We start from the raw sequence: 21,953 nt of genomic DNA, 5'->3' as shown, positions 1-21,953 counted from the left end.
GTCAGGAACGTCCAATCTATTCTAATAAGCAACTAGTTTATAGTCAACAAATTGAGGCGTATCTCTTAAATACCACATGACCTTCTAACCGTGTGGTACACAGTTGTCATGATCAATGATATCACCGTATTGATGCACAGTTAATGACCATGAAACTACATCTCATGAAGTGATATCATATAAAACTTTAGTAGAATCCTTCGCGGATATTTGATATCATTGATACTGCATAAAATGTTTCACGTTTGCCACGTGATCTCATGCTATGTCCAATGATATTTTGGTCACGTCGGATACGTTTTACAAAGCTTGTTATAAATGCATACGTATTTTTTTTAATGATAGAAAAAGAAAAATTGTTTTTAACAGATTGCATTTTGTGTCAATGGCACAATAGGCGTAAAATTCCCATGAACAGACCCCTGAAAATCAGTGAAGACACCTCGTTTAAAGGATAGTCATATCTCGCTCAATTTGTAGTGCCCGCCATTCACGCCACTTGGGTACAATGTAAGCATCCAGTTCTCTAGGCCACACTGAGTAGAGCCTACTTTGTCCCACAGTCCCTGACCCCTTCTGCCTTGGACGTTCTGAAAAGCTGAAGCTTAAGGTATGGCTGAGTAGTCTAGTGGCTGGAGGATTCGGTTTCTTTTTGAATTCTCAAAATATACATTATATATGAATTTTACTGACCCAGATGACCCTTTGACTAAAACAACAGACATAATTATTGCAATGTATGTTGATTTTATTATGACAGTTACTCATTAAAAAAACACAAATTTTCATACAAGACCATGTGAATATTCCAGGTGTCATTTTGCGTGTGTTACACGATTCTCGGTCAATACCGAGTGTAACCTCCATGTGACTGTATGACAGCCAGTACTCTCCTCCTCATACCCCTCGTCAGCTTCCTGATCCTCTGAGGGGGCAGTCTTTTCACGTAAAGCAGCTTGCAATTGGGCCAGATTCTGTACATTAGGATGCTTTTGCCCACGACGAGCAATCATGGCCCAAATATGCTCCAAAGGGTTCATTTGTTGGGGCTTGTAGCCTTGTGTTTAAGGCGTTCGCTCGTAGACCTTGCTTCATGGTTACAGTTGCAAATCACGACTCTGTTATCCTCCACCTTGATGTTGCTGGAATATTGCTAAAAGAAGCGTAAAACCATACCCACTCACTCAATCAAACTTACAAATAATGGTAATACGTGGCAAATGTAATATGCACGTGGGAAGGGCACTTGAGCAACAAAGATTGATAAATGGTTTATCCGATAATACGTTGAATGATTAATCATTGATTATTGAATCGCCCTTGAACACATCCCTATAAATTCATGGAGTACACTCTTATCCTTACCCATGCTTGTCGTAAGAGGCGAACAACGGGTTCGAGTGATCAGACTCGCTGGCACATGTCATGGTATCCCAGTTGCGTAGATGCTGTTGATGAATGGAGGTTCTGGTCCAGATCGCCATATACCTGGATATTAATGAGTACAACGTCATACAAACACCAACCAACCAGCACCCATCTACTGTCTTTTTCTGTGTTTTCATACGGTACTGATGTTCATGGTGGTTTTATACTGGTGATAGGGGTACTATTTATAAATTATGAGCTGTGGGATTCGAGTACCTTTCTCCTAACCTTTGTTGACAGGTTTTTACGTTCTACATTTATTGGTGTCATTACTGATATAAATTAAACTGTTCTAGTCACAACATGGCTGAAATAGTGCTGACATGACGCTAAATATCAACCGACTCACTCGTTTCCTAATTCACACCTGTCAATCACATTCACGCTTTACATCAACGGAACACTTGTGTTTGGAATCATTGAGATCAGTGTAATCTGTTATCATAGTTAATGAGAGTCTATACCTCTGCAGTATCTTAGTGCTGATATGTCAACCAAAACAGTAGCCTGTGAACATGTAAACGTTTGTGTGGAAATATACCTGCTTTATTTGTAACAACCTAGTCCGGCTTCAGTCCAACTGACAGAATCCAAATCATTAATTCATTACAATATTTCCAGTTTCCCTGTGAGTGAATGGTTGAATGTTTGATTTATTGAATTGGACGTTTGATTTATTGAATTTATGAATGAGAAGAAGGATAGCGTATACTTAAAGTAAAGTCCGCTGGCTATTCTACAAAGCCAGTGCAGAAGGCTATGACAGACTTTTTCAAACGAGCATGAACAGGTATGAGACACTGTAATTTGTATGCACTGATCTAATGCAATGTGTAATCAATAAAGATTATGTCTGATGCCTACTATGTTCGTTTCTTTGTACGTTTCTTTGTACATATGACCCGTGATTCAGATATACGAAATTTCACTTATCCGGACGATTTCAATAAAAACATGAGCGTTCGGATAAACGGGGCACGATTGTATGCGAATGTAAATATGAACATGATCGTAGCTTGAGCTCTTTCGTTATGTTCCAGATTTCAAAAAAAAAGATAATAGATTAGCTATCGTGACTTGTATACATGTATAGTATAGCTTTGCTCTTAATGAATCGTGTGTTGTTTTAGAGAGTGTTATTACACATAGAATAACCGCTCCCTCACGATTTAACCACTGTTTCATATCGGTTTCCCTTTAAACAACTACAGCTAATAGCAATATCATTTTTCGAGGTTACAAGCATCACCATGTATATGATCAGGGTCTGTGTGTATTTGAGCTCACTTATGTTGGTACAACATGTAATTATACACCTGAGATATACGTATTTGAGTATCATCGCTTGACAGACTACACCTGCCAGCTGTGCATAGAGCCTTTCTGCAGCAATACCAGCATCATTAAAGTGCTGACGAGGTTCTTCGTGATGTGACTGTCGGTGTAGTCGCCATGATGAGGCAAGCAAAAATGCTGTGTGGGCGATTCGACCACATGCAGAGGTATAACTTACAAATACAATAGCATTTGGAATAGATGTGTGTGGTACAGTTGGGAATAAAAAGATAGGATGCTACTGGAGACACGGAGTTCTCATACTGTTGGTGATAAAGACCTCTGATGCTACTGGAGACACGGGGTTCTCATACTGTTGGTGATAAAGACCTCTGATGCTACTGGTGATAAGAGTGATGCTATTGCGGATTAATGGTTCTGATACTACCAATTCTGATACTATCGCGGTGAATAGATTTCATACCATTAGCGATAAATCTTCTGATAGCTCAAGGAATAAATATTCACATGGTGCAATTAACTCCATAATGTATTTATTCTTTGTGACTCTTGGTGATGACATATCAATGATGACATGGTTTAGTAGCGTCAGGAAATGAAAAACAAAGTTCAATTCGACAAAAGAAACGCACAGGCGATTTGTATTTTTAAAAAATCTATTAATTTCCAGTTGTGTTCAAACAATCGTCAAACTATGTAACAAAAGAGTTGACTCATCATTTTCCACGACTGTCCTAGTACAATATCGATTTTTACCTGAAAATGTTGATTTTGATGAGATTCCATACAAGCATTAGAAAGGCATCGCCACAATGCAACAGAAATCACCTTCCAGTTGAAATTAAGCCACAGGCAAACTGTAGCGCAAATGGGTTTGCGCTGCTTAGAGAATATGACCAGTCTTCGTATATATGTCAACGCACTTCCCTCGCTTCGGTTCAAAAAATATTTTTCATGTCAAAATAAAATATTGCTACCATCAAAGGTACGCTCCCATTTCCTCATTAGGTTGTGCTCTCAGATTTCCAACCCCATATTTAATAATTGCTCTCCTGAAATATGTTTTATTAAACATTTTAAACGCCACTCGTGGTATTCAGATCGTTCTTCGCCTCCATTGTCAGCTTCCGGTTCAACGAAGTGAAGGAACAATAATAAGCAGAAATTAAAAAGAAATGCCATATTGCGTAATTTTATCATGAACATGTTGGAATTTTTTTTGTCGTAACTGTCGTCGTTATAGTTATAATTTTTGTAACATTTATTCTACAATAAAAACACTTCTGGCGTATTTGAGGGAATGAAGCTGAACTTCAGGTGATATCACATCAAACTGCACGGAACGGATGGAAAGAGATCAGTCTGCTAGCCAGGAAACCCGAACCTTCCATGTCGTCACCATCACGCTCAACGTTTCTGTTATCTAAAAGTATCCACTTGGCTGTATAGATATTACCTTCTTCTAAACTGGAGTTCTGTATGTCTGAAAATACATCTTCGCAACAGATTTCCCGTCTATGCGTTTGGATAGTATACATGTGAAACATGCCATCTACACACGTCATGAAAAGCAATATCTTTTCCTGGCGGTTTAAGGGACACTTGTGAATATGCCACCCGTTTCAACCATACAAGTTAATATGGCGATGAGAAGACCTTCGCTGGGACTGGGAGGACATATGGAGGGTATGAATGTAACTGGTTTGTTATTCAAGGCCTTCAGGCGTCATTTTGGACTTCTCCGGAAATACCAGGCCAGCTAAAAGGCATCAGGAATCAAAGGTTGACCAAGACCTTGGCCAGCTGAAGTTTGCAATCTAGCCAGTCAAGTCAGGTGTGAATATATAGTACATTGTACATATTTGAATAAGCTACTGTTGGGGCAGGCGCAGTTATGGTGTGGGGATGTCCTTGGTGACTGAATGTCCGAAAAAGTCTTAATGGCCAGCGATAGTGTTACGGTTAATAATTTGCCGTATTAAAGGTATAAGAAGTCCCCTCAGAACCAGCAAAATATACCACAATCACAAATATTCAATAAAATATATTGAGCAGACAAGAGCAGGATACAAAGATTCTCAACAGAGGTTTCTAGTACGATGCAACTGAGTCAAATCTAAAATACTGGGTCACAAATACAACATGAACTCACTAAAGTCTTGGTGTAAGAGTGAGAAAGAGTTATACTGTATGTTAAAGGGCGAACGGTTAGTCTTGGACGTAGGTTTATATGAGCAAAGAGACGAAGAGGCAGACAGATAGGGTGAATGATGGCATAACTCCAATATTTTTCCTTATGTGTGTGTGTGTGTGTGTGTGTGTGTGTGTGTGTGTGTGTGTGTGTGTGTGTCCCGTTAACACAAAAACCAGATTTACATACACACAGTCACTGATTCTTTAGCATTCCAGCGAAATATGGAACCTTCGCGATCGGCCTCGATTAAGGTAACTCTAAAGCGCTACCTCAGAAGGCGTGCCGCTAAAATACTATTATCGCGATGTGAAGTGTAACCTAATAATAACTATCACTAAATCACTAGCAATAAAAATTACAGAAAAGACACTCTCGTGACAATGTGTGTGTGTGTGCGAGTTTAGTTTTACGCCGCACTCAGCAATAGTACAGCTATATGGCGGCGGTCTGTAAATAATCGAGTCTGGACCAGACAATCCAGTGATCAACAACATGAGCATCGATCTGCCCAATTGGGAACCGATGACATGCGTCAACCAAGTCAGCGAGTCTGACCACCCGATCCCGTTAGTCGCCTCTTACGACAAGCTGAGTCGCCTTTTATGGCAAGCATGGGTTGCTGAAGGCCTATTCTACCCCGGGACCTTCACGGGTCTCTCGTGACAATGGATCATGGACATTTTTTATCATTTGCACGTCATTTTGATAACCACCCGGTGGCTACCCCCTCCCATATTCATGAAACGACAACGTGTGGTAGTTTCTTTCCCTTGCTGCGGAATAATGCTATTGAAACTCTTCCATGGCCTTCAAGCAGCGCTTATCTGAACTCCATCGAGCACACCTGAAACATTTTTGTACTTTTCTTTGTGTGGCATTGTTAGAACTTTAGAGTCAGATAAAAACTTTAGGCAATCCAATCATCTACGTCTTTTCTTAATACCTTCTTGACAACAATACAAGAATCTGTATCGAAACGTCGCATCACCTGAACAGAGATGTTGTTTATCCATTAGGCTTGTTATTTTGTTATTGGTCATCGTTTGTAGACCAAGGCCTCTATAGTGCTTAATTAAGTTCCATGTGTATTGTTCCACGTCTTTCTTCATACCTGCTTGACAACGATACAAGAATGTCGCCTGAATAGAGAAGTTGTTCATCCATGATGCGTGTTCTTTACAGGCTATGATCCTATGGGCATAAAAGGCCATGTGATATTGGTTGTGGAGGGTGGGGAGTGTATGGGAAGGTATCTTATGAAATATGACTGGATAATTTTACGCGGCACTCAGTTGTATTCTACCCATATGGCGGCGTAGGGTATATAGTCGTGTCTGGGCTTCACAATCCCGTGACCAATAGCATGGGCATTGATCTACGCAACTGGGATACGATGACGTGTTAACCATGTCATCGAGCCTGACCACCAAATCCCGTTAATCGCATCCCACGACAATATTTTTAGCTGCATAATATACAATCTGCCAGTCCTTATTTAGAAGGAAACGCCATATCAGTTTTGAGCTGTAGCACCTACACATCATGACAGAAGAGTATGACTCTGTGGGTGAGTTAAATGACATTCATATCATTGCCTCATATAGGAGGAGATGAAAGAGATTAGTGGAAACTGTAAAAGCGCATTTTAAGACTGTTTTGAGTAGAAATGATAGAATCTAAATTAAATTGTCTTGTTTATAAATGTGAACACGGCTGGCCATGTTTCTCGAATATATTGTTTTATATAGTTTTATCTAGAGTACAAATGGAGCTCAGAACATCCTTAATGTCTGATAGAGTTAACGTTTTCTACCATTGCAAAGTCATTGATGGGTAGTAGACCTATTCAATTTCTTGTCTGGGGTCTCTGGATGTATTGATAGGACTTCTTCACAATATTTTGAAATACCATCATCAATAAGTATTGTCCCACATATTGACTTTCCAGATGATCTCTATCTCATCAAATGTCAATACCTGCTAAAACCCTGTATGTATATGAACATTCATAAATATGTCACTAATCCATGTTAATCATTTGACGTGATTATCCTTGCATATTATAATCTTCAGTCACTCGGAGGAAATAATGAATATCTGCCTATCTATATTGAATGTCGTGTTTACAAAGTATATATATGGAACGTTATGGTGAAACAATATTTTCTACTTCAAATAACCCCGTCTGTAATGTGACTGGCTTATTCATAGAGCATACATGTATATTAAAGTTTGGTTGAAACAGAATGCAACACCAAACCTTGAGGAAACTGTGTGGCCTGTTCAGAAAGTGAGCCTGTAGCACGTTAGTGATACCCTCCTCCATGTACATCACATGTTTGAGGGTGCATGTCACAGAAGAGTAGATTCAGTAGGTATCTTCACTAAGCATCCCCTGCTTGAGGTACTGTGGTAGCTTAGTGATATAAAGAGTTTAATGACCCGTGAAAGCTTCCTTACATAATTACAATGTGTGAAACATAATACTGGTGTCCATCGCCTGAATTCTGCGAAAGGAAGCCTGCAGCTGAATTCACACACATATATGAATGACCTGTGTAACCGGTATTCGTTTGCGTGACTCATTTGCATTTAAGATCAAAGTCCTCTTCGCTTAATGAGCTCTGAAGATAAGAAAATGAAATGTGTCCTTTATTTGTCACGAAGTGTAAGGAGTCGTGTAAGAGCAATATGGCGTTGTCCTCACTGCTTGCTCGCATTGTTTGTTCATTAGCCCACGTTATCTGCAGCTAACGTTCCAGATGTTGCTTATTCAAATACGTTGCTATAGTTTGAAGACATGTGGGCCAATATACCCTGTATACTTCTTCTTCCTGGCATCGCAGGTATGTTTCCATTCTATTTCGTTACGTTTGAGTGAGCGAGTGAGTTTACCTTTACGCCGCGCTCTGCCATATTCCAGCTATAATGTCACATTGCAGCCACATGTACTCGCAATATATTCCTATACGTTGGGTATGCATATGACAGAATGTCGTATCCTGTAAAAGTAATACCTTAAGGGGGTTAAGAAGTTAAGATTAATGCAATATAATGTTCAGTTGTGACCAATGGTACTAAATAAATAAGTATCAACAACCATGCTTTTTCTCATGGAAAGAGTTCAAAGTTGTTCGATTATTGACAAAAAGCTTAAATCTCAGATAAAACAAAAATATGTAATAAATGTAATGAAAGCACAGTAAGAAATTGTCAATTATCAGTTATCATGATATATAATACACACTGATACGTATGAAATAACTAACCAAAATTATAAGCGTACAATCGCATATCAAAAGTGTAATAGTTTTACTTGGGTTTATAAGGCTCAAACCGAAGCACTCGAGATATGGACCCAGTCTGAGGGGCTGGGCGAGCATTCAAGTGCAACGAAGACCTTCATCGGCTGGTTCATTTGCCGTTGAGCTCAGCCGGCCCTTTGCTTATGGCGTATAAGCCTGATAAGTGTTTAGTTCAAATTGCATTGGTCAGTGATTAAAGTTGTGTACGGCATATTGTTATTAGCAGGCAGGCAACCACATAGGTGTCAATAAAACAGACAATGAGTATAGTCTGTGACAAAGGCTGATAATGACAATCAGTATGGTTGTTTTTGTAACGAGTAAATTATTTACTTGTTTGTGCACACAGCCAAGATTAGATTACTCCTGTTCACGACCTTATAACCCGAGCATCCCCCTTCAAGCCGCGCGATCCTATTCGCAGCGCATGCGCTATGTGCGTAGCGCAGCACTGCTGTTGAAAGATGAAGCAACATGAAGGTGAAAATGAATTCGTGATTGGGGATTCGAATCGCAAATCCGAATCTTTCTTCAGATCCGTGATTCAAATCCCCAATCTGAATAATTTTTTTTCGTATTCTGGATTAGAATCCCCTATTCCGATTCCCGAATCCGTTTCTTACTTCATGGTGCTGGTGAATTGTTTGGGCTTGACGTTTTGATAATTTGTTACTGTAAGTCCATACCGAAAGGCATCAGAAGCAGCAATGTTGTAAGCATGTAAGCTTTAAGTAATCGGCTCGAAAGGCATGTGACGGACATTTCGAAATTTGACACATCAGATTTGCATTTAAAATATGTTGCGGCAAATTTTAAGAGAACAATTGGCGTGTCTGTGTATGTGTTTGTGACGGGTGCCAGAGTCGATACATTGAAGTTCGTGCAAACGCCTGATATATGTTTTTTTTTTATAATGTAGATTACTTACAGATGACTAAAATTTTCTAAAATTGTAAGGGGTATTATTTTGAAAATTAATAATAATTTATGATATCACTGGATGATATCAGTGAACGGATTCGGAGCGGGGAACTAGTGAACAGACTAATGAGAGTGCATGTTATAACCTACTAAAGTGTTGGATGACCACAATGTTTAGATAAGTAATTTCAAAGTTGACGTTTTAAAATCGGCTATTCCAACAACAATTATCCTACCTCACACACAAATGTCGTTCTAATTGACTGACGCCCTACTGTTATTTCCAGTGTACCACTTCTATGTACCCCGTTGGGAATGCCGAACTCATTGTGTATACCCGCGGTAGTATTTCTTAATCTCGAATAACATTGAATCACGTATGATATACGGAAATTACCGATGTTTTGCGAACGCAAATCGACTGAAGAGAGATAACTCTAAATCTGTTTTTCGTGTCTTCAAAATCTAGCCATGGCTACAAAACTTTTGTACCCGTGCTTCAAACAATTCAGAATTCAGAATTCTCGATAAGGTAAATACGTTGATGGTTGATCGTTGGTCCGTCTTGGCCAATGAGTTTGATGTACTCTTCGGGGTCAGGGAACAAACATCGAGGGTACATCACCCCATGTTCCCCTTGTGATCAGTGAACTTATGATATATTCAAATCAAAGTCAACTGTGGGACTAGCCAAATCAGTAGGAATGATAAAGATAATGTTCAGTCTGCGAACTTCGCTCACAACAGGAAAACGTTCGGACAGTGTCTAACTACATTCTTTAAATGCTGAACTCTGAATGCTGAAATGCTGAATACTCTCTCCCCCCTGACCTCAGACACTCTGAATTTTTCTTTTAAATCAGATCTAATTAAATCTCATTAATATTACGTTTGGAGCATTTGCAATGGTGGCTGTCATTTTCTGTAAAATTGTAAATTCTTATTATAATTTAATGACAATAAACGTGCCTTTTGAAAATGTCACCAAACATTTTTTAGAAATGCGTTCAGTGATAACTTATTATTTTAATACTTGATACATGGATGTACTTTTACCAGTAATAAGTGTATGGTTCATTTGGTCGATATTATTTCCGCCAATTACAACAGCATATGTTGTCGGCGTAAATTTTTCTGATGATTTATCTTCGAAATCCTCTTTCTGTATATAATTTGTATGTATTTTACTGTAGCGCCAAGAGCATGCTTGCGAGTGTGGATATGTACGCATTACAAATATACACTCTTATGAAATAATGGGCCGCAGAGATAATTCGTCCCCCACCCCAGTACTGCGTGGTCAGTATTACAGATATACACCATCTTGCGAGGATGGTGGCGGGCAATGCTCATCCGATACCTGCACAGATATTTAGATTTCATGACCCCATATCTTTTCTCAGAGTAAATTTCGAATCTATGTACGGAAGGAGCAATAATGCATAAGACAAACTTATGAATGTCAACTTCTTCTTTATTATATACACAACGTTTCTGAACTATTCCTTGCCCCTTCGTCAGGTGAATGCTGAAAGGGCAAGGAATACTCCAGAAACTTTGTGTATACAATGAAGAAGTTTACATCCATATCACTTTGCCTTATACTTGAATATATACCAACTTCTACATGCCTGAGACATAATGCGTTGAAATATGTTCATTGATCTTGTAACTCATTTCGTTTTGCACTATGCAACAGATATGGCCTACACTACTACCTGCTACCGTAAAGAAGAGTCTTTGACGATAACACTGTTCTGCAGCTATGGATGTTGCAGTGAAGAGGGAAGGACGATATGCTGTGACAGAGCATCGTAAGTACTGGAGACATTGGGGTTTTTCTTTGGTATAAATGTTGATGTGCAGCAATGCTTTGATGCCAAACCTTCAATGAGTCCGTGAAATAAGATTCATCGACGCATCGAAATTACTTCAGTTCATAGCATCGAGATGACTTCATTCAATAATGTAAAATACACAGTGCTATTTAGATATGGGACACATGTAACTCAAATTAGATTTAGGATTTCACGTTTTCAGTAACGTACAAATTCTAGTACGCTTGTTGGGTTGAGTCCCGTCAGGAATCCAGCCCGCAAAGATACGGTTCAGAATTGGTCTTCAGAAACCCATGCTGCCCGTAAGAGGCGTAGTCATTCTCGCTGACTTGGTTGCCACATATCATTGTATTCTAAATGCTCATGCTGTTGATCACTAGATTGTCTGGTCTATAGATTATTTACACACAGCCATGTAGCCGAAATATTGCTGAGCGCGGCGTTAAACAACAAACCAGCCAACCAATAATCCAGGATTCGGACCCTACTTATTATTTTACAGCTATTCTGCCCGTTCTGCTCATGCTGTTGATCACTGGATTGTCTGGTTCAGATTCGATTATTTACACATACCTAGAATAAATGATTCAAGACAGATACTATGACATATTAGATTGATGTGACAATTTTATTACATTGATGTTATACTTTATATTCGATTCCATATGATTATTTTTACGTCAGCATTAATCAAGCTATATAATGATTGTGTCGGTTTCCCCTCCATATACCTGGAATATTGGTGAATGGGGCGTAAAACCTAAACTCACTCACTCTTTCGGTGCCTTGTTCACTGCTGTTATTTGTTATTATACTTATTACTCTGCTACTCACAATGCCGATGTTTATTGCAGGGTCAATTCGGTGTCGTTGTTCAGCAATGCTCGCTCTGGCGCCGCTGTTGCTGGGATGGTCGTTGCCATGCTCATCGCATTCTGCATCCTCGTTGCCATGGTGTGTTGTTGTGTCAAGAAGACCACGGGAAGAATTGGGACTCATACCAACGTGTCTGTCGTTAACGCGAGTAAGCATTTATGTACATAAGATTTCTTTAATAGATGAAAAAGAGCAATTTGTATGGATAAATCTTATTAACCTGATGAAAAAATATTGTCTGTCCGTAAAATTCTTCCTCATCTGTACATTCTACTGCCCTGTTTGAGGAACTTAATGCACTTTGGTAAAACAGAGCGTCCATACCAGATAATGTCCGCCGTTCTATGGTTGGAATAAGCCTCAGGTGACCTTACACCAAACACACAAACAAATCCACGATGAGGAATTCTTAACAAAACAATGTTGAACACTTGGAACTCGGATCTTCACGGGGGAGCACCATGGGTTGTTTGAATACCACTTTGAAGTCGGATCTCCACGGGGGACAGTTATGGCGTGTAGCTTTACAATTTTTACCCAGATCTTCACGGAAGACCAGCATGGGTTGCTGAATGCTGAATGGATATCCAACAACCATCTTTGCCCCCACGTAAAGAACCGGGCTGGAATATTTCTCAAGCAACCCATGTTTCTTCTCCGTAAACGTCCGAATTGGAATTGATCTTCTGCAACGTATGCTTGTCCATGTGAACGGTCGTCCAGCAACTATACTTAACCCCCGTGAATTTCGGGTGGGATTTGTCTCCAGAAACCCATGCTTGCTCCTCGTAAAGATCTTGGTTGGCATGGGTTTTTGATTACCAGTTCGATCACGTATCTTCTCGGGAGACCACCATGGGTTGTTGAACATCAGTTCGAACACGGATCTTAACTGTCAACCAGCATGGTTTTTGGAAGATCAATGCGAACATGAATCTACACGGTAGACCAGCATGGTTTGCTGAAGACCATTTCGAAAACGGACCGTGACGGTCGACCAGCGTGGATTGTTGAATACCAGTTTTAATCGTGTGTTTGCGGAAGCAAGAATGGGTTTACTGAAGCCCATTTCAAATTGGATCGTCAAGGGAGACAACCATGGGTTGCTGAAGACGAATTCAAACCCGAATCTTCTCAGGAGACAAACATGGATTGCTGTAGACCAGTTCTAACCCGACCCTTCACGGGAAAGCAGTATTGGTTGTTGAGGATCAATCTGAGCCTGGATTTCATGAGAAAAAACATTTTATTGTGTTGCTTGATATGTGAAACTCAAGCTAATTGCACATGATTCATTTGAGAAAGTTTAAGCGGCGATATCTATCATCGAACATTAGAGATCACTTTCTCAGCTTTTCTGCTGCAGGGTGCGGAGACAATTTTCCTGAGGATAAATAGTAGTCGTAAATTAGCATCCGTGGTTTCACACATTGCACCCACGTGACGAATGGAACCTGGGTCTATTTTGTCCAATGGAATTCCCCGTCGCCCCTGCCACTTACTGGAACTGACGAAACTAAAACCAAATCGGGTCGAGCCGGGATTCGATTAGGTTTCTGACACGTCGACGGGACGCCAGTCACGATAACAGCCAATGTTCATGGGATTATATCATAAGTGTACTTGTTGGTACACATGGTTGGGGGAATAGAGCCGATGCGAGCTTAATTCATGTTCACTCACTGTGCATACAGAGTTCCCATTAACAGAGATCTGGAAGCACGATTTGTAATACAATACTCTTGTCAGTCACAGAAATTTGACAAGGAAGCACTCTTAATGTTCATTAGTACACTTTACAGATCACGATAAGACACTGAGAACCAGCACCCAAACACACAGATCACGATAAATAGCCATAAATGGTATCATGGCAATTATTTCACGAACTCACGATGCGATCTGTACTGTAGTGAAATGACAACTGGAAAGTCTGATTGATAGTGACACTATTAACCAAACTATTTAATGTACAACAAGGAAATATCCAATAGTAACTAGAGTCCCTGTGACTATATGTGTACAGAGTAACTGCACATGGCAGTTAACACGTTAGAATAGGTCTTGTCACAATGCTTGTCCCGGGTTGGAACAGCTCTCCAGCAACTCATGATTGTCCCCCTGAAGATCCGGAGGTGAATGTTTCTCCAGCAACCCGTGTTTGTTCTCCGTAAACATCCAGATTGGAATTGATCTTCAGTTTGTCCAGGTGAAGATCAAGGTTGCCCCCCGTGAAATTGTCCCCAGAAACCCATGCTTATTCCTCTTAAAAATCTTGGTATGGGTTGTTGATTACCAGTTCGAACACTCGAACACGGATCTTCACGGAATACCACCATAGGTTGTTGATTACGGGTAGACTCGAAGTGAAAGTTTTTTATTCTGCTTGCTGTTCCATGTAGATGTGTTGAATTTGTGGATGTAACCGATGTCATTGACCATCTGTAACACTGACTGAACATGCCTACCCTCTTTTGACATAGTAAAGATAAAAAGATACACCTTGTGCTCCTCCTTCACGCTGTCTCAACATTTAGTTGAGAAGGTAAGGATTCTGTCTTCCTGAAAAGGTAACTTTGTACAACTTCCTTTTCTTCAGCCTTACCAAGTCAATATCCACCCGTGGCCTACACGAGTTCCCAGTCCACTATGATGGCCAGCGGACCTGTCTACGCCGGGTACCCATCTCCGAGAGTGTACAGAAATCCTTACGATGCTCAGACTCCATCCGTTGCTACAATAGCTTCACTTTCCTGAACCTTCTTCTTGATTCGCGTTGTTTTCTCTGTATGTTATTCCTCTGCGGAAGGAGTAAGTTTCATTTACAGCATATTTGCGTACACCATGAAATAATCGCAGAACATTTGTTGATAACATTTATCAACTGAACTTGTCTCCAGCAATTGTCGGCAACTAAAGGGCTGCTAAGTTAGGATCCAAAGTACAGTAAGTCCCTATGGGACTTAATATGGCAGCTTAACTTTAGTTGCTGATTTTCTATGCCTCGTGTCTATAATGAATCGCAAAAGAAAAGCAACCTTTCAAAACCAAATGCAAAAGTGTGTTCTTACAATGTTGTGTGTTATTGTAATTGTACAGGTTTACTAGCGTGTTTTCAACCCGAACTGGCAGATATTATCAGCATTAGTGTGTTTTCTGTTGAAAAAAGCATACCGACCTAAGAAGACAGACGCCGTAAGAGGTTCCGTATGACATTCGTGAAAATGAAAATGCATGTGCATATCGTGAGGCGCTGAGTCCTATCCAGGATTCTAACCCAAATCCTCAGAGGCAGGCAAGAAATCGCCAGAACACAAAGTCAGACGTCCACAAAGATTCAAAATTACTAAATTACCTCCAACCTCGGCCGACAACTCAGGCACTTGGAGTGTGCACCTACAAGTCTATGACCTTTATCAACCGGTTAATTCGATTCATGTTAAAACGATGCATCGCCGCCATCGATGAGCGTGGACACCACACGCTATTCTGACTTTGGGGAATCCTAATTTTATCAACTTTTGACAAAAGGATTCATGTTGGTTGAAACGTACAAACAAATTAAAGTCATCGTATATCTGAAATGACATACCGACAGTTTACGTGCATATGTGTGTCATTAAATGTATGTTTGAGCCAAAGAGAATACTGTTAATCTTCAATCTGTTGTCAAAACGTGTGTATTGTGTTCACAGAAAATTTGATTCGGTACAGTGGTCAGCGAAAGATGCTTTGAAACACAGCACTGTGAGAAGTTTCTTTTTTATGCAACCTTTTTTAGATCAGTAAGTTTACCGGTTGTCTCTGCAATGACTTCTGAAATACTCCAACAACAAGATGCCATAAGTTGTGAAGAGTTTCAGAACAGAGCCACTGGACGTCTAGAGGCCAGAGAAACCTCAGTAGCCTGACTCCTGAATGCGCATAAAAAGTACGATTTTATGTCTTGGGCAGCGTTGCAGACGCTTGCTTTAAGAGACTGAATGAGAATTGGCCGACCAAGGGTGACCAAGCGCTTCCATCAGGATATGCTATGTGCGGAAGCGAACTATCTGCCCGACTAAATCGTTAATATTTTAGTTTGTATTACAAGGGAGAAAGCGCTATATTTGGAACAGAGAAACAAACAAAGTTCTTTAAAATAAATGTGTACATTTTGAACTCAAACACAACTAATCGAACAGTTTTCGAACTCCGGGCACACCATGACATCATACGATTGTTAGTGATATGTACAGCTTCTCGGCGGAGAGTTTTTCGGTTACCAAGGCAGCAGGTAATATTTTTACCGGTTGTTACCCTCCTGGAACGGAGGGTGCGGAAACGTATTTAAGCGTCATTAACTAATGAAATTTAAGTATTGTACACGAAGGTAAGATAAAGCATGAAGGTAGGAGAAGCATATGTAACTGCGGGCTCCATATTTCCTGTTACCCCTTGACAATATACTACAAATGTAACCCCTGATCAAACACTATCGGAGGTTCATGCAATATTGAAGAGCTTTCTACCATTCACTGGAAATGTTACTTTAGTTTAGTGTTTATCTGCCAAACAGCATGTACACACATTTAAACAAGGACTCGCGGTCTGATTTGTCTTATGACATGCTTTAAAAATATAGTCCATGATTGTAAAAACAATTCCATAGGCGTCAGTTGAAAGAATAATATTATTGTATATTAACCGTAATTAACATCAATAACAACGCACTGAGGTTGTGTAATGCAACGACTGTGTAGTGATATAACCACCAAGAATGATTCTAGTGTAGTATATTGTAAACCTATTTATTAAGTTTTAGCAAAATATATACATTTGAATAGAAAATGAGCATGGGAAGAACAAACTGCCACCTTCATTTTTCATGCTATAATCAGATCGTTCAGCCCAGTGTTATATCAGATCAAGGTATATTTGTGTTTAGTGTTCACTCTCCATTCATAAAGCTAAAGGCCGCGAATCCGCTCCTATTGACACGTTTTATGTAACATCATTCTCGACAGTGGTGAGTCATGCAGCGTAGGTTATGTACATAAGCTAACATAACATGTGGACAAAGGGACATGTTACAGAGAAGAACCATAGGCTTACGCCAAACACTGGTTTTCTAGTGACTGAGTTGGGTTTTACGCCGCTTTGTGCAATGTTCCAGCAATATCACGGCGGGGGACACAAGAAATTAGCCTCACACACTGTACCCATATGGGAAATCAAACCCGGGTCTTCGGTGTGACGAGCGAACGCTTTTACCATTAGGCTACCCCACCGCCTCTAATCAACACTTATAGTTGGGCGGACAGCTGACCATACATTGGCTATATCGTTCACTTTGTTATACACGCTGCAAAATTGGCATAGGCTCCCCGTTCAGAAAATAACGTTGCCAATCAAAACTCCATGATGGCCGCCATTTTCAAGATGGCCCCCACTTGTTATTCAAAACTATTATCTTTTCTTTTCACTTTCAATTTTGGCAGATGTGTTTCACCCAGATGCCTAATTCCACTTTAGTTTAGCTTGCAGAACAACGGTCTAATGAAAAAAGACAAATAATACATTACGTGAGTGGATTTATCAGAATACGATCAGATAATATTAAAATTTTGTTTTCTTTTGTCGTAATTCTTGTCGGTATGAAATGTTCGTAGTCTTTAAAGCTTTAGATATAAAGGTACGTTTACTCATCAAAGACGCATCTTGAAAACAACCATCATTAGCCACTCAACAATCTAAAACTGCCGCCGTTTTTAGATTAAAATCTGCACAGATATTAATTTACAATAAACTTCATTTTCCAGTATATGGCAATGTGTATCGCAATATATTGCATAGGCGGATCCAGGGGCATGAGATAACCCTTGTAACTCTCGTGAAAATGAAGTGTTCACCCCCATTTTTCTCATGAGAGTATCACTCCCTAAAACCTGCATCCGCCCCTGTATTGCAATGCAGTTTGTTAGCCGGGATGATGAACGTTCCCTCCAAATATTCCCAAGGTTGAATCCATTGCTATTGAAAAACAGTCGCAAAAAGCAACCAAATCTGTATTTTTATCCTCAGTAAAGGTTATTTAGCATAAATGTGATGTGAACATTTACAATACAAACGAGCGGGGTCTGATTGTTTTAGCAGTAGGTGAGAAACTAAATCCTGAAGTGAAGTCATACCGATTCTTGGCATAACAATGGGGTCGGTCATTTGGAAGCTGGCGAGTGGCAGTCGGGGATTGCAAGGCATTTTAATGAGTTCCAGAGGATCATATGAAGGCTTTGGCATCGACCCCAGCAGCATGAAACGACAGGTGATCGTCCCCGGTCACGATGAGATAGAGTGACCACATCCGCCAAGGACAGGTTCACGGACGAATCCTGTACAGCATCTGTAGTAGCAGGACACCAAACAATCTCGTACAACACCGTCGTGAACTGCCTTCGGAAGGCTTATTTTCGTCCTAGAGGACCAATGGTCGGGCGTCCTGACGGAAGAGCATGTGTGTACAGACGGCGTCATGAATGTTGTGTACAGGATGTAAACTGATTTGGTCGCGAAAGTGTTATGGTTTGGGCAAGCAGTGGATAAACCGATGTTATTCACGTCCAAAGTAATCTTACAACTCAAACGCTACTGTGATAAAATCATCAGATCTTATGTCATTCCATCCAGGAACCGTCACACCGTCGTTTTTCCAACATGACAATGCTCGACAGCAAGATTCACTTGAAATATTCTTGCTCAGAACAACTTTCAGGTTCTTGCATGGCCCTCCCGATCACCAGATCTGAACTTTATTGAATATTTGTGGGAAAAACTGGATCGATGTGTGATCCTAAGCAGCTTTGTTTCTGTTTTTTTAGGAAGAATATAAGGACATCCCCGGACAGTTCCTCCGGAATCTTATCCAGTCTATGGGATGCAAACATTGATGTCAGACAACCATTAATGCTAATGGCGGTCACACAAAATATTCACTTCCTTGTGACTTTGACCTTTCTGCACATGTCATCTGTTATGTCCCACCACTAATTCCATTGGGCAATACATGTTCGACAGTGTTTTCTCTATTACTGTTCTATATCACTCAAATGTACATGCATAAATATATGACCCTTTTCGGCTATTGTTATGCGTTTCCTTTTTGGGAGTAAAACAGATAAAAAATTAGATAACATTGTACCCACACAGACGTTTTCTTAATAAACTTTATTTCTTTTAAAATAAAATGTTTTCTTCGTTTTTGTCATAGAGTCATAGCTATCAAACTTAATGTAAATCAATGAACACATGGTATAAACAACATGTTTTCTGAAAATGTGCTGAAACATTGATATCTCATCTCCAGATGGGAAAATTGACCTATGTTAACTTCGGATTTTAATAGTAAAACAAAGCACTTGTTATATGTGATAACTACATTATAGCTGCATTATAGTCTATTTTCAAAAGGCATCCCACTGAAACCTTTCATGAAAAATACTGAGAAAGATAAGTCGCTGAGCCCCCAGATCCAGCATATTAATCTGGTACTGGACATGTAACTCTTGATCCTTACGCTAATCAGATCAGAGAGGCAATACACATTAACCATACAACCCACGCAAGCAGTTACAATACAGATGATTCTGAAGTCTATACTTCGTTACAATAATGTTGTTCTTTGGAAAGCTATAACACTATCATTAAACACTCATTGTCTCCTAAACCATGTTCCTGTATTAAGTGATCATTATCTGATAATTAAAGCTGTGGAATGAAAAATGGCACCCATCTGGAATAATGTTGCCCTTGAAATATTATCTCCTTTTTTTTGGGTCATAAGCTAAATGATGCAAATGTTGCTGTTGATCCCCCACTGTAACACCGATCGTGGATAGCAATAACATCCACTGACGGAGACTAATTCCTGTTTGAGGTAAATGAAGGCGGAAACGTGGATTTACTTTGGCACGACTTGGGAACCTAACATGAAGGTAAAATAACTAATATTCAATGTTGCATAAACAAGATGTCAGTCAAGCAGCGGTTTGGTTCCCCGAACAGAAATTTTGAAGTAAAAAGAAAACAACCTTGTCATGCGACAGCTGCTCTAGATGCACCATGATCATGGCAAATATCGTGACAGCCTGATTTATGGCTTTATTATAGATGAAATGCAACATCATGGCGCGTCCTTCGTGCATCTGTTACAAGAAACTATATCCTCTTCAACATGAATACAAATCCTCAACTGTTCAACCGGTTTGTCAAATTAAAGAGTAAATACGTTACACTCTACTTTACCTTTATTGCATGCATGTAACATCAACTTAGATACACAACGATAGTGTAATGACCAGGTAGCGCACCTGTGTATGCAGTCAAACGTCTGAACTGGTTATGAGGACAGCATCGTCTTTATGTTTATTATAATAGTAATGTTATTCATTTGTATAGTGCTTATTTTCAATGTGACACTGCTCAGAAGTGCTAAATTATTACCCAAGCTAGATGGTTAATGGTTAGTTGACTCATCCCACCGGTCCCCATTTTTCTGCTGGGTGAACAGAGGCAAATTTGAACAAAATTGCATACCTAAGGTGAGAGCACATGGATCACACGTGCTTCGTTGTGGAGCATGCTTTAAGTAGTAGGGACTCTCGAGAGTCAAGTTGCCAAACGCGATCACCCATTCAAGGACTCACGCTCAAAGTTAGATAACTTCAACTGGTTTGTGACCTGAGGTTTATGCATAGGACCACTCACCACCACCATTACATCTATATTAAAGTGGAGCGGCTAAGCAGACACAATGCGCATTTAATGATAGAAGAATGAAACGTTTCACATTAATGAACTGATGCATACTGACACTGGAGGCACTCAAAATAATTTCTTTTAGCACATGGGCAGTAGATATATGGCCTAGTATTATTTGGCCTTTCCTGGCTACTGTTCTAGCTTTGAGACTGCCAGCAATACCATACCATGTTTTTAATGAAAAAAGACACGCTAACCCCAAACACTACTTAACATCTTGCAAAATATGGCTGAGCCATCGTTATGAACACTGGATCCAGGACTAATGCATGTAAATGAGGAATGAATGCAAATCTTCACACGATTTTGATGCTAGGTGTAGCGTCTTCAGGTGGAGGTGGGGGTGTTATGGTGTCCACTTTCCTTCTACGTCCAGCCCAACACAGTTGGAGATGCGAGTTCAGGCTATGGTAGAATGACTGACTCCTATGTCCTGCCTGGGATGCCGTTTAACAGTTGCATGTGTGGATGGGATGGCATGACGTTTTCTTCTTACGTAATCTCAAATAAAAATGATTGAACATAAAAAGAAAAATATTCCGAAAAGCATCCTTCCATGGTGGTAGCGAAGGAGCAATCGCCATGCAATGCTCTTACTTCTCCAATATAGGCAACACCTAAAACCTGTTTTGTACCCCTTCAAAGCATTACTTTTACAGATTTATTTGTTTGTGACGAGTTTATTACAGAACACATGGCACATTTTGAGCGTTAGTGATTTTCATTTAAATTACATTTTGCAAATGCAGGTAAGTGAATGTTACATCACTTAATTTTAATGGCAGCTATGGAGACAGTGTCTGAAAAACTCATTCACAACTTTCTCAGAAATTAAGGTGCTATTGTTTGTAAAATTAACACAACAATCATCTTACGAGCATTTGTTGTTGGTTGAAGTTGACTCAGGTGAGCGAAAGCATATATCATGGACAATTCCAACGCATGTATCTATATCCATACACTCATTTTTTACCAAGCCTATGCATGACACTGATCTGGCGATGCTTAAAGTTATAAAGTTGCAGGCGCTGTGACTAATGTCCACCAACGTCAACCAAAGTCAATATTTATGTATCATATTTATACGTGTGTTGTTTCCACTAGGATTGGTATTGGATAAACCATAGGTTGATTCCAAGCAAATCTAAGCAGTAATGAAGCATTTGTCCTGGTATAACGAGTCAACATGTTACTCATATTGGTCGTAATTGGGAGCTGCTATTGCCAAGGTAAGCAATACGTATCGTAACGCTCTTGGGTTTGATGGAGGCCAGGTCTTCTCTCTCAGAGACATCACTC

At 39.9% G+C, this 21,953-nt stretch overlaps 1 protein-coding gene across 1 annotated transcript; it reads left to right on the top strand.

Moving 5' to 3' along the window:
- Positions 1 to 7,718: 7,718 nt before the first annotated feature.
- Positions 7,719 to 14,615, top strand: LOC137285949 (uncharacterized). The gene is made up of 4 exons (XM_067817768.1): positions 7,719 to 7,764; positions 10,844 to 10,958; positions 11,837 to 12,006; positions 14,458 to 14,615. The coding sequence occupies exons 1-4, from the start codon at positions 7,719 to 7,721 to the stop codon at positions 14,613 to 14,615; spliced, it is 489 nt and encodes a 162-aa protein (XP_067673869.1).
- The last annotated feature ends 7,338 nt before the right edge of the window (positions 14,616 to 21,953 follow it).

The sequence above is a fragment of the Haliotis asinina genome, chromosome 1 (genome assembly GCF_037392515.1).
Source record: "Haliotis asinina isolate JCU_RB_2024 chromosome 1, JCU_Hal_asi_v2, whole genome shotgun sequence".
NCBI lineage: Eukaryota > Metazoa > Mollusca > Gastropoda > Lepetellida > Haliotidae > Haliotis > Haliotis asinina.
This window is presented reverse-complemented; position numbering and strand designations above follow the sequence as displayed.